Here is a 21618-nt window from a genome sequence, read left to right as displayed (position 1 = left end):
TGAAAATGAAAAATTTCTTACTAGTATTAGTACCGTGATCTCTAACCTTTATATCCAAATGCATAGTCATAATCTCAACTTTATGGGTTTAAGATTGTATTTCTTTAAGTTATTGAATTAAAATTTATACATATATAATGAATTTCTTAAGACAAAACTATTGAGCGCAGCTGAACCCATATTCACATATTAGCTCCGCCTCTATCAACGTCTCGATGTTTTGCAAGAAAATGTGCTCAATAAGTACATTTTCAACCTATATGAGATGTTTAATATGTTCTCCCCTTAGTTTAAGTGTGAATATTTTGGTCAAGTTTAAAGGCTAATGTTTTTGTTTCTTTAGCATTTAAGACAATTAAATCCTTATATTCCATACAAACATTACTTGCGGCAACATGACGTTGTACTCCCACAACCTCCACCATGAATTTCAGGAAGGGCATTCAAACGCTCTCCTTTTGGCGCGTGTTTGTACTCCTTTTCCCCCACATCAAACTTTCCCATCTCTTTTTTTCCTTCCATTTTTTTATCTTGATGTCGCCGAAGGGACACAAATCCTCATCTCCACTATATATATATATATATATAAAAAGAGAAGCACACCACAAAAGGAGACCACGATAATGCAAACCAAAGCCACCAAGCAAAAAGGAGTATCCCTCAAGAAAAGCTTCGAATCTCAAAACCTTACATCACATGCAACTCACAAAACCCTAAACCTAATCTCTTAAATCGGCTATCATATAATCAATCTCTCTCTCAATTACTTCGTACTGGGAAATTAAATTAGATTGAAAGATTGTTGTGAGTCGAACTGTTTTACACGGAGACTAGACAATGTCTGCAATTGTTTGCGGCAAGAGATCTTTCTTTGATGATTTACAATCGCCGTCGCCGACTTCAGCGTCGCCGCCTGTCTCGAAGAAGCTTCGCTGTTCTTCCTCCACTTCTCCGGTTCGATTCTCCGCTTCGCCGCCGCCGTCCACGTTCATGGATCAGCTGAGAGCTTTGTTTCCTAATATGGACAGTCAGGTTCCCCTTTTTATTTTTTAATCTTTAGATTTTGTTAGTATTTGTTCATTTTCAGTTATCAATTCCATATTCATTTTTCTATTTGACGCTTGAACCGCAATCTTAACCTTCATTTCGGATAAATGAGAAATGTTTTGAATCTTCAAAGGCTTATAGTAATTACTTTCGTTATGTTTGCTACAAATAATGGTAAACATTTTAACTACAAACAGTGGTGAAGATGCGATTGAGTATTGACTATGATTATACTAGGTACTGTGACCCAATTGATTATTTATTCTGTTTTGCTGTTTTGTTTTCTGATAGAAGTTCTGATGTTCTGAATCTTTTATATTTACTGTTCAGCTTATTGAGAAAGCTCTTGAAGAGTGTGGCAATGACTTGGATGCAGCTATTAAGAGGCTACATGAGCTTCACCTTGTGTATGCCAATGGGAAATCAGTTACTGATGGAGAGATGGATAATGGTACTTATAAAACAATTTTCCCCTACTTTGATGCTTCAGAGTTTTAGTTCTTGCTCATATTTATTATTCCTTACATTATACATTGCTATCCCATTTCTGACGTTGGAACAAGATATATGTATGAGAATGTTGTTGATTGCTTCGTTAATTTTATGTTGTTGTATGATTGTTGGGGAGAGTACAAATCTATGCGATCAGCAAAAATTATATGGTTGGATCATCCAATATTTGTTGATAAATAATTTTGTCGGATAACATTAATATTTCTAAAATGGTGCTTTGCTGCTGTCTCATATGGATGTTGGATATTGGATATTGGATTTTGTTGTTCTTTATGGTCACTGAGAGGTAACTTCTATGAGAAGCTTCTAGCCTTGTCAAAAACAAATCAATAGATGGAGTCTCAAACCGAAACTAGTTGGGGCTGGCTATATCTGTTCAGCTGTACTCAAGCCTTTTCACTCCAATACATGAGAAAGAATGTAGCAGTAAACAAAAATGAGAAAGTAAGTGTTTTTTAATCCGTCTAACTGCATGTCTATACCTATATATGTTTCTATGGAGTTGTATGAAACTTATTATGCGAGCTCTCAGGTGTTTTAGATAAGTAGCCCTCTGATGTTTATCTATTTGTATAAAACTGCTGTGTTTCTCCACCACTTTTTGGTCCTTATTGATATACCATGCTGTTTCTCTTGAATTATAAACCTTACCAATCAAGTCTCTTTGCAGGAGAAAAACCAGCTAATGGCCCAGATGTCCGATCTGAAGGTCCTTCTCTCCAGAATAATCTTCCAGCTGATGGTGCAGAATGGGTGGAGTTGTTGGTCCGGGAAATGATGAGTGCTACAAGCATAGATGATGCTAGGGCTCGTGCCACAAGAGTGTTGGAGAGCCTAGAGCAATCAATCAGTGCACATGCCGGTGCAGGAGCAGCTCAAAGTGTTCACAAGGTTGATATTGGATTTGTGTGACCATTAGATCTGTAGGTTTGAGCTAGAATAATTTTTTGATGTCATTGTAGGAGAAGAAATTGGACTTCCACATACTTCTCTTTTCTGCTATATTTACTAAGCTTTCAACAAAAAGATATACTGATTATGCCTATGCTGCTTCAATTTAAGGTACTATGTCTTTTGCTTTATTCTTGAGCTGAGGGTCTATTGGAAACGTCCTCCCTATCCTCACAAGGTAGGGGTAAGGTCTGTGTACACACTACCCTCCCCAAACCCCACAGTGTGGGATAATACTGGGTATGTTATTGTTGTTGTTGTTGTTGTATGTCTTTTCCTTTATTGTGGTACTGTAGTGCTTCGTGGGTCTGAGTACAACAGTGCTACTCATGTTTGGTAATTTACCATGTTGTCCTTCTAATTCACTGGCATTTACCTACAATTCTTTATGTTGACCATGTTCAGTGGCGGATGTAGAGTATAGTTACTGGATTCCCGGGAACCCAGTAACTTTTGCATAGACCCTGTATTTTTTCTAAAAAAATTCATTAAATATCAATAAATATATAAGTGTGAACCCAGTTATTATTGTATATTAATCTGACCATGTTACTTCTTTTTCAGGAAAATATGATGTTGAAGGAGCAAATTGAGATGCTTCTTAGAGAAAATACCATTCTCAAACGTGCTGTTTCCATCCAGCATGAACGGCAAAAGGAGTATGATGATAGAAATCAGGAAGTGCAGCAATTGAAGCAGCTGATCGCTCAATATCAGGAACAATTAAAAACGCTTGAGGTAAAAGCTGGAGCTTTAGAGGCTAACTTTTCCTGATGTGGCTCACTTTTTTCATCTGGCCTTTTTAGTTTACTATTGATGTTTTCTGGTGGCGGTCTTATTTTGCATATTGGTTCTCATATTATTTAACAAAAACTTAATTCTCATATTTTTTAGGAGTAGATGGTTAGTACTGCATAGTCTGCATTGTATAGTATACCTCCTCCATCCCCATGTCATGAAACTAGGCATAGGGAGTCTAAGTTAAATTGGATTTTGTGTTACATTAATAGTGGTTCAAAAATTACTCCTATTTAATTTTTGTTGAGAGTGACTCTGATAGAGAGAATATGATCTTTAATTTTGACAATTAAATGGATTCACATTTTTGTTTTGTGAAATTAGTACTACAACAACAAACCTAGTGTAATTCCACAAGTGGTGTCTGGGGAGGGTAGTGTGTACGTAGCCTTACCCCTACCTTGTGAAGGTATAGATGCTGTTTCCGATAGACCTTCGAATTTTGTGAAAGTAGTATTAAATGATATTATTATTAGGTATATAATTGCAAATATTTTTGGCGCATCAAAATTCAAGGAGTGTTATAAACTGGGATAGAGTGAGTATAATATACGTCATATCTAGGCCTTCAGATTAATAATTCTACTTTTGAGAATGCCTGCTATACTTGTTTATGTTGGAAGCAGAAGCGATAATCGAGAAAAGTGCAACATTTTAGTTAATAAGTGAATGAAACTTTGGATATTGTACATCTATATTTTTTGGTGAAACATTGTCATTACTTCAAGCTAGTATCACCTTTATTTTTTGGTAAAACAATTTTCAAAATACTGACATAAAGAGGTTGCTATGATGGTAAGCAACCTCCACTTCCAACCAAAAGGTTGCGAGTTCGAGTCTCCCCAAGAGTAAGGTGGGAAGCTCTTGGAGGTAAGGATGCCGGGGGTCTATTTGGAAACAACCTCTCTATCCCAGGGTAGGGGTAAGGTCTGCGTACACACTACCTTCCCCAGACCCCACTAAGTGGGATTATACTGGTTTGTTGTTGTTGTTGTTGTTGACATAAAGATCTTTGCATTACTGCTATTTTGCAGTGCACATGTATTTTACTTTCGTCCTTGTTTTTAGACTCGGTGTGCTTTAGAAATTTTTTGAACCGCTGCCTAGTCCCTGTCCATATGCAAACATTAATTAAAAATGGGAGAGAGGAACAAAAGTGAGTAAAGTTTTCTTATGTTCCCTCTTTCTGTTCTCTATGGAATAAATGCAAACAAGATTGTCTACTCAGAATTCCTAATTCAATGGTTATCATTGCAGGTGAATAATTATGCTTTGAAAATGCATTTGCGCCAGGCTCAGCAAAGCAACTCTATTCCCGGACGGTTCCATCCAGATATCTTCTAGTGTTGAGACACATTCTGATAAAGATGTGGAACATACAAAGACACAGCCCGTTGGCGTCTTGTCAGCCATGATATAGGATGTATTAAGCAAATTCTATACTACTATTGTTTTTTAGATTGAGAAATGGTTTGCATGTTGAGTTGAGGCCACTTTGGTTGATGATCCTGATTAAGCAGTGTTGGAATGGGCATTATCCAAATGGTGAAGGCCTCAAATGTGCTAGTATAAGTGATATCAGGAAACTGGATATTAAAATGTCTAATTTCGTTTTCTGCTATTCATTTGATATCAGGAAACCAGAGATTAAAATGTCTAGTTATTTCATGTGCAAAATCATCCACTTTATAACCTGTTCTTTTCAATTTGATCGATAATTTTATTCGATGGATGAGTTGCATGACCAATGTGAGATAAAAAATATTACCCTCATTTAGTTCTATGGTGGTAACCATCTACTTTGGCAGGCAGATGAAGCACTAAAGTATACTCTTTTCTGGCAATAACGCACCTGGTATGAGTTCTGGTCGAAAATTACTTTTAGCAATAATTGCTGGATTCGGGAGAAAATTGATGACAGAAAGTCGGTCTGCATCGGGTCCCTTTAGTTGTATCTGATTCTGGTTCAATTAGGTGGAAACTTACATAGGGAGATTATTAAAGTTGGAGTAAATTCACTTGACTCCTTTAATCACATTCAGATTGAAAGAAAAATACCTCTTTTACTTTATCAGCAAATGGTCTATAATCTAAAGTCAACAGAAAAAATGAGAGTATCTCCGATTTTGAAAAGGTCAATAATATCATTCAACATGATACAATTTATGAATTCTTTTTATCCCTCAGCTAACCAAATAATAGAATAGCCAGTCATTTTCACGTTTTCTCAAATATTTATTGTCATAATTATCTGAAAAGCTGCATCTATAATCATTTTGCTAATAAGAAAAAAAACAATTATGAATGTTTAAATAGTAAATTTGAGAGGTTTTTGAATTTAGCGTAGGAGTTGTGTTAAAAAGTACTCCTTCCGGTCCACTTTAATTGATTTTTTTGATCTTTTTCTTGTAGTCCACAATATTTGATTTTTTCAGATATTAAGAAGAAATTAACTTCTTTTTTAACAAAGTTGCTCTTGTAGCCCGGGAGTATTTGTTATATTTTTTAATGAATAAATTAAGGTTAATATAATTATTTTTATTATTAATTAATGCTAAAAGTAATAAATTCTTTAATATGTAAAAATAGTTAAAATGTAACTTGGTGAGAGTTTGTACTGTATTTGACAGTGCAATATAAAACGTGTTGTATAATAGAAACACATATCATATGGGCATCGTCGCAATATCGGACCACATCTTTTGTCTCTCACCTCCTGTCTATAGGATAACCATTCATCTCTTTCCTTAATATATTCTTTTTTTTTTCTATTTTCCCTAATTACTATAGTAACAACGGAATGACCAAAATCAAACGGTTCTCTCTCTTCTTCATCTTCTTGTTTAACTACTCTTCCAGTTCATTCTATTCAACCTCATGAACTCTACGGCAATGGCCAGCACAGCTTCTCTATCTCTCCGCCCTTCTTCTCTCAGCTTCACTACCTCCGACCGCTCCCATTGTCCCTCCCTTCCTCCTTCTTCCTCTTCTATTTTCTTCTCCGGTGGGACCCTTTTGTGGACCCACAAGAAGCTTATATCTGTTTCCTTTTCTTCTTCTTCGTCCTCCCAGTACAGTAAGCAAATTGCGGCACCACGCTTTGGAAGATTGGTGGTGGTTGCTGCCGCTGATTATTACTCCACTCTTGGGGTCCCAAAATCTGCTAGCAGTAAAGATATTAAGGCTGCTTATCGAAGGTTAGCGCGCCAGGTACTGAATTTTTCCAAGATATTGGCATTTAATTTATTTACGTTTTCCCTGTTTATTTTTGCGGTAGCTGCTAAGTGTATCTCTGGTAAAATTGAATTTAAGGTTTAAGAAGTGAACTAGCAGGATATTTACTATTTAGTGGTCTTTCAATGCGAACAAGATGGAAAGTTGAAGATACCTAGGGACATGCCCCGGAATAATTTAACTGAAGTCCATAACGTATGTCTGGAAACAGCCTCTCTGCCCCTCGGGTAGGGGGTAAGGTCTGCGTACATATTACCCTCCCCAGACCCCCACTCGTGGGATGTTACTGGGCCGTTGTTGTTGTTGTCCATAACGTATGTAGATTTTGTTGCAAACATTCTGATATTTGCATTGAACTCGTGAATTAGCAAATTAATTGATTTTTAGTCTTCAATGAACCCTTATTAGATGATAGTTGGCACCTTTAATGCTTACTTTTGATCACAGATGGAGGGAGCTTTGGCACTACACATCATGAAGAATTATGATGTAGTGCCCTTGTATATGGGATTTTGAAATAAGTAACCTTGTTGTGGACCATAAAATATATGCATTTTCCTTGGATATCACAAGTTGCTAATTATAAATTTCCATTTCTATTTCAACTATTTTGTGCTACTCAATCTGATTTTGTATGGTTGGGACTGTCTCTATCGTGAAGAAGCTTAAACGGAAAAGATGCTGATAATGCGTTATGAATCGTTGGTCTGCATATGACATTTTTTTCATTGTATTTTTTGATTCTTTACTTTCCGTGCGCGTCTACATACTCTAGTAGGATGATGTATCTTATGCTCGTCTTACAACTACTGCTACACTTTTGCCCAGTTCTTTGGGCCTTCACAATTAAGATAGTTCCACAGCAACACATTATTCTATTCCCCAATAATCTTTTTCTAAATTTGATGCTGTTTTATAGTATCACCCGGATGTCAACAAGGAACCTAATGCACCAGAAAAGTTTAAGGAGATTAAGGATGCTTATGAGGTAAATATGGAAGTTTTGTACTTTTAACATCTGATCCCAGGCAGTTTTTTTATTTCCTTCTGAAAATATTGATCTTCTGGTATACGTGGCTTTTATACAGATTCTGGTATTGTCATCTCTATATTCCCCCCTCTCCCCTTTGCTTGGTGGAATCACTGTTTATTCACTTATTCAATCTGTTTCTTCATGTATCTACCTTTGAAACGGCAATGGTAGTCTGTCTGCTAAATCCGAAATGACCCATTTTCTCACGTTTTTTGCAATTGGTCTCTTTTTAACTAAGGTGGAAGTGCCATATTTTATCTTTCAAACTATCTAAAGGTTTAGAATCCTGCTGTTAGTATGTTGACATATTTCTCCTTTGCTTTTAAGTTTTAACTTTTTCATGCGACTCTGAAGTTTTAACTTTCCAGGTACTATCAGATGACAAAAAAAGAGCATTATACGATCAATATGGTGAAGCCGGGGTGAAAAGTACTGTAGGGGCCCAAGCAGGGGCTTACACGGTATGCCATAAATTCTCTTTTTTTGTGTTCCAAAAAGATAGTGATAATTTTCTTTTAGTCCTTCCCGAATTAATATTCACTTTCTTTAGAGGGGAAGTTTTAACTCATGTTATCTGAACACAATACGTATGACCAACTTTTACTCTTCTTATGCACCTTATATTCTATTTTGTCAATAACTTTTATGGCCCAAGTGTGTTACTAATAAACAACTCACTTTCAACTTTTTTCTTAGTTCCCCTGCCAATTCCAAGTAGGATTATGGAAATGAGACGGAGAGAGTACCAAAAATTATGGCTTATCGAAAAAAGAAGTACCAAATATCGTGATGATAAATTTTGTCACGTAGTAACTTGGCTCCTTTGATGGGAAATTTTGCCATTTCCTTTGCTCAATATCGTAGTTATTGAAAGGGTCTGGAAGTAGTTATTTCCTTGGTGACATTTAGGTGTGCCATCTATTTTATCAAGCAGTTCTACTATGTTCTTGTACTAAGCTTACGTACACAATATCTGCAAGTTTTGGCAATTACAGGTTGCCAGTGTTTGTCCTTCCCGCAACTATGAGTGCTAATTTCTTGCCTTTTCCTCCTCTCACCCCACTTGAAGAGGAAAATATATTACATTGCGAATTGAGAAGGTTTATAGAGTTCTTTTGGTTTCATTCAATTTTCAAATGGGAAACGAGTGCTGTTCAGTTATGTTGAATGGCATGAGGGTAATATCAGCAAACTTTGCTATTCCTCCTCCCAGCAATTAAGAAGCAGAAAAGGTATTAGTTCAACCAAGATTATGAATTAAAAGGAAGAATAGAATTCTTCCTGCCTATGAAGATTAATATATTATCATTTTGCAAATAGAATGCGAACGGAAGAAGTTGTTTCGCAGTGTTCTGTGTACTTTCTATTTTTTGCATGCTAGCCGATAGATTGGGTTCTGTTTGATTTAGGAATGGGAGTTGGACTTGAGTCTAAGTAAATGTATCAATGTGTACAGGTAGCATGCCCATATGCTATTCTTCTAATCTATTTACTTCTAAAAAAATGGTAAAATGAGTAGGTTGCAGAAGAAAGTGGGAAGGTACATAATAATTGCATGGTTATATGGAAATTGTGTTTAACTCTGATCTGTTTCTTTTTCTTTTTCTTTTTTTGGTGAATTCTACTGCAGGCAAATCCTTTTGATCTATTTGAGACATTCTTTGGACCTTCTATGGGTGGTTTTGGAATGGACGGATCTGGATTTGGAACGCGTCGCCGCAGTACTGCTACCAAGGGTGAAGATCTACGGTGAGTCAGGAGCTGATTGCAATAATTTGATCATCAAATGAAAGCCTATACTAAGTTGTGGTCACGACTATACTTATACAAAAGGTTTTGGTCACGGGTCTACTTCATTAATCATGAGGAGAAAACTGTTTCTGATTACTAATATGCATTCCTACCATAGTATGACAGGTAAACTATAGGAAAAGTATAGCCTCTAACCTATCATATGGCAGTGGTGGAACATAGCTCCATTAAAATGATAATATGTAGTATCAAGCGGAACTTCTTCGAAATCATGGTTACAATTAGACTTGCTAACCATGCGGGCAAAGCTCATTCTGACAACTGATAGCCTCTTGTAGTTATGTAGATGATTGGTAAAACTCAGGAACAGCGAAGTCTCTAACTCCATTTCAAAACAGTGCTGGAGTCTTTATTAGGAATCAGGTGCTATCAGATATCATTTATATTCATGTTACTGATCTTTATAAAAAGTACTTAGAAGATTCACGAATTAGACTTGATAGATTTCTGATATCGCCCTCCTGGGATGAGCTGGTGCCGAATGTGCTGCAGATTCCTTTACCTAGGCTGACTTCGGATCATTTGCCTATCTTGCTAGATGGATGCAGAGGGAGGGGGGTGCATGCTCCCTTCCGATTCGAGAACATGTGGTTGAAAGTACCATGATTTGGGGACAAGGTGAAAGAATGGTGGACAAGCTACAGGGTATTAAGAACACATTCATTCCGTCTTTCGAAGAAACTTAAATTGCTCAAGGGAGATATTATTAGGTGGAATAAGGATGTTTTTGGGAGGGTAGAGGTTAAAATGAGGGAGCTTATGCATGAATTGGGGAAATTAGAGAGAGAGGAAGGGACGAAGGAGTTAGATGAATCTGAGAAAGCGAGATTGGGGGAGGTTAAGACGGAAATAATCGAGTTAGCAATAGCTCAGGAGACTAGTTGGCGGCAAAAATCGAGGGCGCTCTGGTTAAAGGAGGGGGATTCGAATACCAAGTTTTTCCACAGGGTGGCGGTTGCAAATCAAAGGAGAAACTTCATAGAGTCCTTAGTTGTGGATGGATTGAGGGAGAGGAGGAGGTAAAATGGGCGATAGTGGGGTTTTATGAGAACTTATACAAAGAGGAAGTTAGTTGGAGGTCGACTTTGTGGGGAATAGAGTTCAACTACATAGGGGAGGGAGACAGTGAGTGGCTAGAAAGGGCTTTCGAGGAGGAGGAGGTGCACGAGGCTGTGTCGAGTTGTGCTGGTGATAAGGCCCTCGGGCCTGATAGTTTCTCCTTGGCCTTCTTCCAGCTGTGTTGGGACACCATCAATGGGGAGTTGATGGAAGCCATTGAATACTTCCATGTGAATGGTGTTTTCGAGAGAAGCATCAATGCTTCTTTTATTACTATTGTGCCTTAGAAAGAAGGTGCATCTTGTATCAGAGACTACATGCCTATTAGTCTCGTGGGGAGCATTTACAAGATTATTTCTAAAGTGCTTTCCAACAGACTCAAGAAGGTTCTTGACGTGTCTGTTTCGTCCTCCCAGAATGCGTTTGTGGAAGGTAGGCAGATCCTGGATGCTGCTTTGGTGGCAAATGAACTTGTAGGCTCCAGAAGGAAAAATAGAGAAGCTGGCTTACTATGCAAGTTGGACCTTGAGAAGGCTTTCGACCATGTCAATTGGGAGTTCCTGGATTTCATTATGATGCAGATGAGGTTTGGGGCAAGATGGAGGGGATGGATCAAGTTCTGTATTTCCTCAGTCAGATTTTCTGTCCTGGTTAATGGTAGCCCGTGTGGTTTCTTTGGCAGGTCTCAGGCAAGGTGACCCCCTATCCCCATGCTATTCATTCTAGTGATGGATGCTCTGAGTAAAATGATGGATCGTGCGGCGGGCGGTGGCTTCTTGAGAGGATTCTCAGCTCCGATGGGGGTGCTCAGTGCCCGAAGAGTCTCTCATTTGCTCTTTGCAGATGACACCCTGGTTTTCTGTGATGCCGATATGGATCAGTTGACCTACCTGAAGTAGATCTTGCAGTGGTTTCATATAGTATTAGGACTCAAAATCAACCTCGGCAAGTGTGAGATCTTCCCGGTGGGTGAGGTTGCTAACATTGATGCTTTGTCTTATGTTCTCAGATGTAAGGTGAAATCCCTTCCCACTACTTACCCGGGTCTCCCATTGGGTCCTTTGCATAAGGATACTACAGTTTGGAATCCAGTGATCGAAAGGGTTGAAAAAAGATTAGCAGGCTGGCAGAAACGGTACTTGTCAAAAGGCGGTAAGGAAGTGCTTATTAAAAGCACTTTATCGAGTATGCCCACCTATTACTTGTCCCTGCTGCAAGCTCCTGTGAGCATCGCAGAAAAACTGGAGCGGTTTCAAAGGAATTTTCTTTGAAATGCGGCGGATGGAACTGGAAAATTTCATCTAGTGAATTGGCAAACAGTCACTTCCCTAAAGAAGTGGGGTGGACTTGGAGTAAAAGATCTTAGGATATTCAACAGAGCTTTGTTGGGGAAGTGGTTGTGGAAATTCGGGGTAGACGAGCATGCTCTATGGAGGGAGGTCATAGTAGAAAAGTACGATTCCACGGGAGGGGGTTGGAGGACCAAGGCAATCACAACACCTTTCGGGTGTGGCATGTGGAGGAGCATCACGAAGAATTGGGAAGCCTTCAATGGCAACATCACTTATAGGGTGGGAGATGGAAGGAGAATCAACTTTTGGAATCACAGGTGGTGTGGAGAGGATACTCTGAGGGACTCTTTCCTCCACGTCTTAAGAGTTTCAAATCAGAAGGATTTGATGGTCCAATAGATTCCCAAGGAGCTTGAAGGAGGGTTAGTATGGGACCTCTTATTTAGAAGGAACATGCAAGATTGGGAGATTGTGGAGCTCCAAGATTTGTTGGCACTGCTATATGGGCAAGATAGGTCCCAGGCATCTTGTGATTCTTGGAGATGGAGGTTGCGTGGCGATGGTTTGTTCACACTAAAGTCCTTTTACTAGAGTATGTTGGTGAGAGAGGAGGCCACTTTTCCATACTCCTCGATCTGGATTCCTAAGGCGCCCACGAAGGTGTGCTTTTTTGCATGGCTAGCGGCGAGGATAGTGATCTTGACTGCTTAAAATCTGCGAAAGAGAGGAATTACACTTGTTAGTTGGTGCTACATGTGTAAAAGCTCAGGGGAAGAAGTTGATCATCTTTTGTTGCATTGCCCTGTGTCCTCGGGTTTGTGGATGACAATCCTGAATCTTGTTGGTGTTCAATGGGTGATGCCAAGCACTGTAAAGGAAATGTTATGTAGCTAGGCCGGTTTTCGTAGAAGAAGAAAGCAAAAGGCGTGGAAGTTTGCCCCGTTAGCTCTCATGTGGATAGTTGGGGGGGGGGGGAATAAGAGAGTTTTTGAGGGAGTTGAGTCTCTTGTTTCACATCTTAAGAATAGTCTTTTATCTTTGATCTCTTTTTGGTGCACTCATATAGCCCCTACTTGTATAGAAGATTGGGCGTCTTTTGTAGAGAATCATAATTTGATGTAAATTCTCTACTTTTTGGTATACTTCTTGTATACGAGAGTTTTTTCTCCCTTTTGATTAATACAATTTACCTTATAAAAAAATGTTACTGATCTTTACTTACAACCTGAAGAAAAAGCCGAGTATGATGTCAGCACAAACTTGTGCTTGAAATGGTCTTTACATGAATTGCAGGTTTCCATCTCTTTAACATATCAATCCCCTGACATAAAGAAGTTTGCCAAGTTCAAATTGGATTGTGTATACTTGCACAAAATGAAGCATGCAATATTATCCTAGGAACAATTTATTGTTTAGAAGCATAAAAGTAGAAATAGACACTGTTTGATATAAACTTCAAGTTTGCAAATCAAATAATATACTGGCAAGCCTAATAGAGTTTATTTACACTTCAATGCCTTTCAGTTACGACATGACATTAGAATTTTCAGCGGCTATCTTTGGAGCAGAAAAAGAATTCGTGCTTTCACATCTTGAAACTTGTGAAGTTTGTGCGGGAACTGGAGCAAAAGTAGGCTCCAAAATGAGGATATGTTCAACCTGTGGTGGCCGAGGTCAAGTTATGAGGACTGAACAAACCCCTTTTGGCATGTTTTCTCAGGTAATAGCATATAAATCTATTCTTTGGTTGGTTCTTAGATTACATTTTTTTTAATATAAGTTTGTTGGGATTTCTTTATCACTTTCAGTTAATGACAGAATTAGTTTTCTTTGTTAAAAAATTAGTTACTGGATCCATATCCTCTAGAGCATCCTTGTCTGATATTACAACACGAGCATGTTTTCAGGAGTCCTTCATTTTTAAGTGAATCAATCTGTTTGCTGTTGCATGTAGAGAGAATCAGCTGCTAACTAGGGGTGTCAAACTTAGCCCATATGAGTATAACCTTCCCAAGCTGTCTAGTTCGGGTGGGTTGGGAATAATTTCATTGATCTAAAAGTTTGTCTAAACTTTTCTAAAAAGTAGAATTATTTTTCTCTCTCCATAAAGAACAGAATATGTTGTTTTTAGTTTGATTTGGTAATTAAACAAATTATAAGATGAACAAACAAGCAAATGAAACATGATTTTGAATTAGGCGGATTCCGTTATGACCAAATGTTCGGCCAAATTGACACACTTATCTTGACACAAGTGAACTTTGGGTGGTTTAGGTATGATTCATATGTTAACTCAACCTGTTTTAACCCGCGCAAATTTGGTACAACTTGCCAATTTGACACTCCTATCCTAACCGGGTCACTTTTGGAACACTGGGTTTTATCTGAGCACTGTTACCCTGATATTGCCTAGAATTAACTGTGAGGCTGACTATACATGTTCGAGGAGATCAGGTGGTTTCTGGGTAGTGGTCACAACTCTCTATTTAGGGATAGCTCCACCTTCAAAGAGGCTTAGCAAGTTCGTAGAAAGACATACAGTGAAGGGATGATTCAAAGAGGTTTGAATTCCTTTAGCAGTTTTGAAATGATTATGTCTTTCCAACTCCTGTGGAATAATTAGGTAGGGAGCACGAAGCGCTTCAGAACTGATGGTGCTAAATCTGTGATTGAAATTAAATATCTCTCTTTTTGCGATAAGTAATTGAAATCAAATGCATCGTACTTAATATAAATAATTGGGGCTGAATGAAAATCCTTTAGCTTGCTTTTCAGAGAGCTAACATCTAGAATGTGGTTATAGTTTTCATTATTGAAGAAACCAAGAGTAAGGTGGCCTTAATTTGCATCTTTAGTTGATAAAGTAAATAGTCAAATATAATCTGAAATCATGTAGTAAAGCAATATGCATAACATGGCTTGACTACTACAGATAAATGATGAGTGCCCCAGATCAGTCTTTCCATGCACAAGAATGTGCTAATGGTTGAGGAATCTGTAAGTTAAAAGATTGCTTGTTTGCCTGGATATTGTTGTTGTTTCTCATTGGTTGGGTAATGTGTTGTTGTCTCCTTATATGGTTTTGGGCAACACTTCATGAGCTAGTTTTGGGTTGAGTTATGTCAAGTGTTCACTGTCTTAACATGGTATTAGGCACAGATCTATCGCTATTCTTGGTTTACCCAATGTTGGACCCCATATTATATTATCCACGCACTAGTTCTCCGGTCCCGAATGTACGAGGAGGTGTTAAATGTCCCACATTGGTTGATGGAATGAGGTGTCGTCTCCTTATATGATGAGCTAGATTTTGGGGTTAAGTTAGGCCCAAGGTCCAGTTTCTTAACAGATATGATATATTTATTTTGCTTTAATCTTTCTGTTGATTGGTTGTTTGTCCTCTAGATTCTACCGTTGCTTGGCTTTCTTATCTTTGTTATACGAAATGTATATGTCCATACTCATTGTTACATTTTCCATCTATTTGGACTATGTGTAGGTTTCTGTCTGCCCAAACTGTGGTGGGGATGGTGAAATGATTTCTGAATCTTGTCGTAAATGCTCTGGCGAGGGGCGGATACGAGTGAAGAAAGATATAAAAGTCAAGATACCTCCTGGAGTGAGCAAGGGCAGTATCCTCAGAGTTGCTGGTGAGGGTGATGCAGGTCCTAGGGGGTATGTATTCAAGATATACGGTTGCATATCTATAACAGTCGTCTGCATTATTGTCCCGGGTTATGGTCAGTAAAACATCTCTCGGATTCTTGTATGTTCAGTAAAACATATTAACAATCATTTGCATGATTTTTCTTCTTTAGTCTGTTGGAATCAGTATAATGGCTTCATAATTATCCCTGCTGTTGTTAAACAGGGAGGACCTACGTACACTCCTCCAGCGTGATAATCTTTCAGCCAACTGTAGCTTCTTAACTGAGTCAAATTTGAGTGTTGTATTCCAAATATGCTTCTCACTCTGTAAAGAGAAAGAGTAAAAGGAAAAGCTGCTGCCTTGACTCCTTTACAGAAATGAGCTGTTACTTAGCTATAAACAATTAAACCCATAGCAACACCTCAAAAGATGAGAGTAAGAGAAGAAAAGTTTGAGCTACCCTTCTTAAACTTATTGCTCACTATTTCCATGTTCATCCATTCAACCATGCTTATAATTTTCCAAATTCCATCTGTCAAATACCAGGTTGATTTATAAAGGGTTGGTTTGGGTTGGGTTAGGAGAAGATAAAAGATGAAGAATGATAGAATGAAGCTTTTCATTGTTATTAAGATGATTTCAGATTAAGAGTGTATTATATTGATTAGTGTGTTTAATTTTGGTTATTCTACAAAATCAGTGGGCCATTTAGTGGGGCATTTCTGTCAAAGTGATGTCACGATCTTGGGAAATGTAGGGGTTCCCTGTTGCTGTTTGGGCATGTGGGGAATGCAAGTGAAATTCTTTGATTAAAACTAGCATGTCTGGATGAGTGTTCAACAAATACTCCTTAGTCCTTGACTATGTTGCTCAAATCCTCCGAAAATTACAGCACTCATCTCATATTCTCAAAAGATGCAATATTTTTGGAGTACCGACATGGGTTTGGCGACATTTTGGAGGATCCGAGCCACATAGGTCCTTCTTAATATATAAATCTCTAATCAGTTTAAAAGACTCCTAGCAAATATTGGATCTAAAGTAAGTGTACAAACATGACTAAGATTTAATTCCAAATACTGTGTATCGCCTATATGGACCTTTTGCTTCCATTTTTGTTTTATTATTCTCTAAGTCGTCTAAGTCTGCACAGATTGCTAGAGATTCTAGATCTTTGAGAAAATTCCCTTATTTGTGATTTTAGGTCCACCTCGTCTTCTTCTAACATCTTGAATCATCATGGTGTGAAACCTCCGGGCTGGTGCGCATGGAGGTCTAAAAAGGATATGATAACCATCTCAGGGGGCCATTTCACTTTGTCCTCTATGTGTGTTATTTGCACTTTCTGTCTGATGTGATAATTTACCAATAGAGCCAATAGCCGAATAGATCTGTCCTATCATTCGTTATGCAATCGCATAGTACTCTTCTGCTGGCCTTTATATTGTCAAATGTAAATATGCTAATCATACAGAAGAAAAGGGAAAGATATAAAACCTTTAATGTGAATTCTGATGTTCATATACAAATTGAGATTGAGAACTTATAGCTCAGGTTGTTTATTGATCTGTCTTTGTTTTGCAGGGCCCCACCTGGAGATCTTTTTGTTTATCTTGACATTGAAGAGATACCTGAGATCCAAAGAGATGGCATAAATCTGATTTCAACAGTTTCAGTTGGTTATCTAGATGCTATACTTGGGGCTGCTGTTAAGGTAAATTTTTAAATGATTTTTGCCTTGACTCCTGTCATATTCTGATAAGAATGTGAAATAAGATAGTGATGCATTATAGCCTTATGTCTCTATACCGCTATTATAATTGTCTCAATGTAAATAATTATGTTATCCTCATGATAAAGCATGTGTGGAAGTATGTTTTTGGTGAATCAGGAAATTAGACATTCAGATTTTTTAGTATGAAGCCAAATTGGTTCTCATAAAAATTGGTGCGTGCTCCTTTCAAATGAGCCTCTTTCAAGAAATTTCCCCTATCAGATCCAGGGGGTTCCTACTGGGGCTAGGTACATCTACTTGAAATATGAAACAGAAATGAATACAAGATTCTGAAAGCTTCACAAGTTTTTAGATTTCTTCACACAACAAATGCATGATAGTACTGTACTCAACTTCTTCTGCCATATGACGAGATCCTTCTATATTCTATGTTTGTTCGCTTGGAAGATTAGTCCTTCTTGAAAGAACTAATGCCTGGCATCTGTAAAGGCCACCTCATTTTGCCCTTCCTTCAATTGCCTTTATTGACATCATATTTCTTAGTGCTTTTGCTTCTCCTGATGTTTTCGTCAGGTTAAAACAGTGGAAGGGATGACCGATCTCCAGATTCCTCCAGGCACTCAACCTGGGGATGTGCTTGTCTTGGCAAGAAAAGGTGCACCGAAGCTGAATAAGCCATCAATACGTGGGGATCATTTGTTCACGGTTAAAGTTAGCATACCAAAACGCATCAGGTGTGCAAGTGTTAAGTTGTAGATGATGAACTAATTATACATGTCAGTTCTCTTATCTACTTGGTTCTTCTATATTTTGCAGTGTGAAGGAACGTGAATTGCTTGAAGAACTTGCATCCCTAAATAAGGCATCAAGCATTCGTACAAAACCTCGACCAACCGTTCAGCCAACTGGTATATGACTACTTGACTCGTCATTTCCTCAATTCTCTATACATGAATGGTAGAGATCATGAAAACTGGGTTGTGATTTGTCACTTGTTTGGCTGATGGTATTGCATATATCCTTCCAAATAAATGCTACCTCTTATCTTGTCTAGAACTAGACCTGGGTCATGTGTTCTGCAAGCGATGCTATTGATAAATATGAATATGAATCATTTGCGAGTTCAGTTATAAGTTTTGGCTACTTTAAGTTTTTAACAGCAACAGCAGGAAGCATGGTATTTGGATAGTTACTTAAACACCCCAAGATCAACCACTACGTTTGACTTGGAAATTTGTGAGATTCTTCAAGAAGTTAAAACTGATGCAAAAATCAAATGCGGAGAACAAGAGGAGTATATAATTACTTGTGAATTGAGAAATGATATATTGATTCCATCCCATACTATATAAATGCTGCTTCACGTTTTCTTAACCAAGAATATTAGGGGGAGAGGAAATCCTTTTTTGAGGGTGCTCTCGGGAATAATATAGAGCCCTTGATTAGGAACTCATTCGGGTGTTAGTATCCTTCCTCTATACAACTGTCCCAACAGAAAATTACTTTTCACTCCGAGGATAAGAAAATCATGTTCTGAATTCACTCTCAGTATCAAAGGTTAGAAATTCTCCTCACTCAAAAGGGGAAACACCTGTTGCTCTAAATGTAGGAAAATTATAATCAGGTTGAGTAAACCAAAAGCCATGGCACTTGGGTGTCAAAATGAATATCTCATTTATAGTCGGTCCATTCCTCTAGCATAAGAATTGACCCATGTTTTTCTGCTTTGCAGCTAAAATTACAGAAACTCCAGTAGATTCAGATTCAAGTACAGCAAAAACCGATGAGTCATCAGAAGATCAAGATGATCCATTGAAGAAGTTAACAGATTTTGCTGGGTAAATTTCTTGACATTACTCTTTAATTAGGATTTTTCTTGGAAAGTATTTAGTTCTTGGTAATTTAGCTTTCTGGTCTAAAACCATGGGTAGAGCCCATGATCATTAACCATATAAGTCGTTTTCCTGTATGAATTGAGCAAACGTGCTAGAAAATAGACATTACTTACATTCACAGAGCCCCGGTAGAAAGACATTTTACTTATAGGCATATATTTTAGCTTGGTGTTGGACTTTGGTTTACCAATAAAATTTGCATCATCCCTGACACTTCTTATTGGCGTCGCCTTAATTCTGCAATAATTGGTCTTATCCACGTTTTGGTTTAGTTTCCTAGCTCTATTTTTTTTCCTGTTTCCAATATTTCTTGCTCCTAAGTAAAGGTTTGTGATTGCAGGTCTGTTGTGAATGGTGCGCTAAAATGGTTAAGAGACAACCTGTAATCCTCAGTTATGGGACTGCTTCATACAATCCTCTTTTATACAGCAGTGGCATTGAATTTTATGATCCTCAGAACAGCATCTATAGGATCTTGCGGCACTTTATTTCTTGGAATAACTTTTTTGTTGATTCTGCCCGAGAAATTGAATCCAGCCACCCTATTTTTTTAGGATACCTGATTCTTCGCCCCTTGTAAATTCTGGCAATACTTCTTCTCCACCTCAAACAGGTCCATGAGTTGGATTCTAACAGCTAAATTATTATGTAAGAAATTTTGTATGTCACAAGCACTTACCAGAAACGAAGAAAAGTCGGAGCATTTTGGATTTCCTTTTATCTTAGTGGAGGTAGATTGCTATTTGCTTCTATCTTTGTCCTTTTAAAAATGATATGTCGTGGGCAACACAACACTCATCAATCCGAGAAAGGAAACACGAAATTCATCTGATGTTTGCAATTGTCAAAAATATTTGTATTTTCCTCATATTACTTGTACTTCACAGGACATATATTTGAAATACCGATAATTATCCTTGCATCATTGCATATTATTCACGTCACAGCCACACTACTTTGTGTTACGATGTATCAACACACTGTTGAAACTGAAAATATACGAGGTGGATTAATGTCTAAAACCCAAATAAGTCATCATTAATAAAACATGAACTGATTGATATCTTTTGCGGATACCCTGCCTAATTGTAAATTAAGTAGACTTATCAGTGTCACACAAAGACATGAATGTCCACTTCAAATGATTTTTTTTTGGCTCTTTTCACACGTACTAAGGAATTCACCTTTTAGCATTAATTAACAATAAAATTGATTATAATTAATCTTAATTTGCTCATTAAAAATATAACAAACTACTCCTATACTCTTTACTCCGAGAGCAAGTTTGGGAAAAAGAAGTTAATTCTTTTTTGATAATAATTGTATTCCCATGATGCTTACCGTCCAATTGTTGAGTTTCACTGCGCATGCTTTACACCGACAAAAAAAACCATAAGGTTATGCGAACTAAATAATACTTCCTCCGGTCTAAAATAATTGATTTTTTAGTCTTTTTTTTGTGGTCTAAAATAAGTGATTTTTTCAGATTTCAAGAATGAATTAATTATTTTTTTCCTACATTGCTTTTGGAGTTAATAGTGTTGTAGTATGTGTTAGGAGTGTTTATTTGAAGAGATAGTAACGGTTAATATGGTTAATTTATTACTAATTAATGTTAAAAGGTAATATGTGCGAAAACAACTAAAAAATTATTTATTTTGGATAGGGAGTAGTACTCATCTCATTGACTTTTATTTATGACGATTTTGAATAGGATAAAACAATTAGGTTCAAATTCTAGGGCTCCTAACGCCCATTCCCTAGACTTTCTATTCCAAGAGATTGCTACAGAGATTGGTCACTCAGAAATGACCGTAATGGTTACTCATTTGAATCTGCACGACTTTGCAAAAATAAGAGCACAGCGGCAACAACCACCGGAGCTGATATCATAAAGAGAGCCAATGTAATATTTGGTCTTGTTATCTCTGGGAAAATAACACTTCCGTACTTTATTGCAGCTCCTCCGGCGACTGAACCCACTCCCAGTTTTAATAAGAAGTTCAAATCCTCCTGCTTATCATCAAATTTCAAAAACGACCTCACAAGTGAGTAGTAGTATGTAAATAATAATCAAATAAAATACAATAAATTACTCGTTAAGGTTTTGAAAATATTGCCAAAATGGTCGTGAAAATCGTGTTTAAACGAAAAGTTAATTGTTCTCAGAGGAGTTAAAGGGAGAGACTGCGGGTAACCTGTGGTAGGAAAGGAAGGCCAGATTCATCGGTGCTGGGATTTGGTTGGTCAGTTTTGGGGTCGGAAGCTCGGGCAACCATGGGCGTCTTAAAGGAGGAAGTCATTCTGAAAGATTTTGGAACGAGGAATCCGACGGATGCTGCAGACGGCAGCTGAAGAGACGACATTGAGGTTGAGGCGGAACATGTCGCCGGGAATTTTGTAGGTCGCAATGCGGCAGCCTCCATGTCCTCAAATGGCAACTGAAGCTCCACTGGAAGTGTACACAATAGCCACAGAAATTTAGCTCCTCCTCATCCAATGGACAAAAGAGCTGGCTTCCTTTTCTTCTTTTGCCTCTCAATAAAATTAAAGGACACCCGGATACACTGAGCTCCCGCTATACGGGTCAAACTAAGGCC

At 37.8% G+C, this 21618-nt stretch overlaps 2 protein-coding genes across 2 annotated transcripts; both read left to right on the top strand.

The window, feature by feature from the left end:
* Positions 1–487: 487 nt before the first annotated feature.
* LOC104231832 (uncharacterized) lies at positions 488–4986 on the top strand. Its single transcript, XM_009784893.2, has 5 exons — positions 488–1032; positions 1378–1498; positions 2231–2451; positions 3076–3249; positions 4567–4986. The coding sequence occupies exons 1-5, from the start codon at positions 838–840 to the stop codon at positions 4651–4653; spliced, it is 798 nt and encodes a 265-aa protein (XP_009783195.1). The 5' UTR covers positions 488–837; the 3' UTR covers positions 4654–4986.
* A 1078-nt stretch (positions 4987–6064) lies between these two features.
* Positions 6065–19732, top strand: LOC104231833 (uncharacterized). Its single transcript, XM_009784894.2, has 11 exons — positions 6065–6519; positions 7463–7531; positions 7945–8037; positions 9207–9325; positions 13264–13459; positions 15239–15414; positions 16973–17102; positions 17697–17857; positions 17940–18031; positions 18856–18961; positions 19359–19732. The coding sequence occupies exons 1-11, from the start codon at positions 6187–6189 to the stop codon at positions 19402–19404; spliced, it is 1521 nt and encodes a 506-aa protein (XP_009783196.1). The 5' UTR covers positions 6065–6186; the 3' UTR covers positions 19405–19732.
* The last annotated feature ends 1886 nt before the right edge of the window (positions 19733–21618 follow it).

Source organism: Nicotiana sylvestris, chromosome 3, assembly GCF_000393655.2.
Source record: "Nicotiana sylvestris chromosome 3, ASM39365v2, whole genome shotgun sequence".
Classification (NCBI taxonomy): Eukaryota; Viridiplantae; Streptophyta; class Magnoliopsida; order Solanales; family Solanaceae; genus Nicotiana; species Nicotiana sylvestris.
This window is presented reverse-complemented; position numbering and strand designations above follow the sequence as displayed.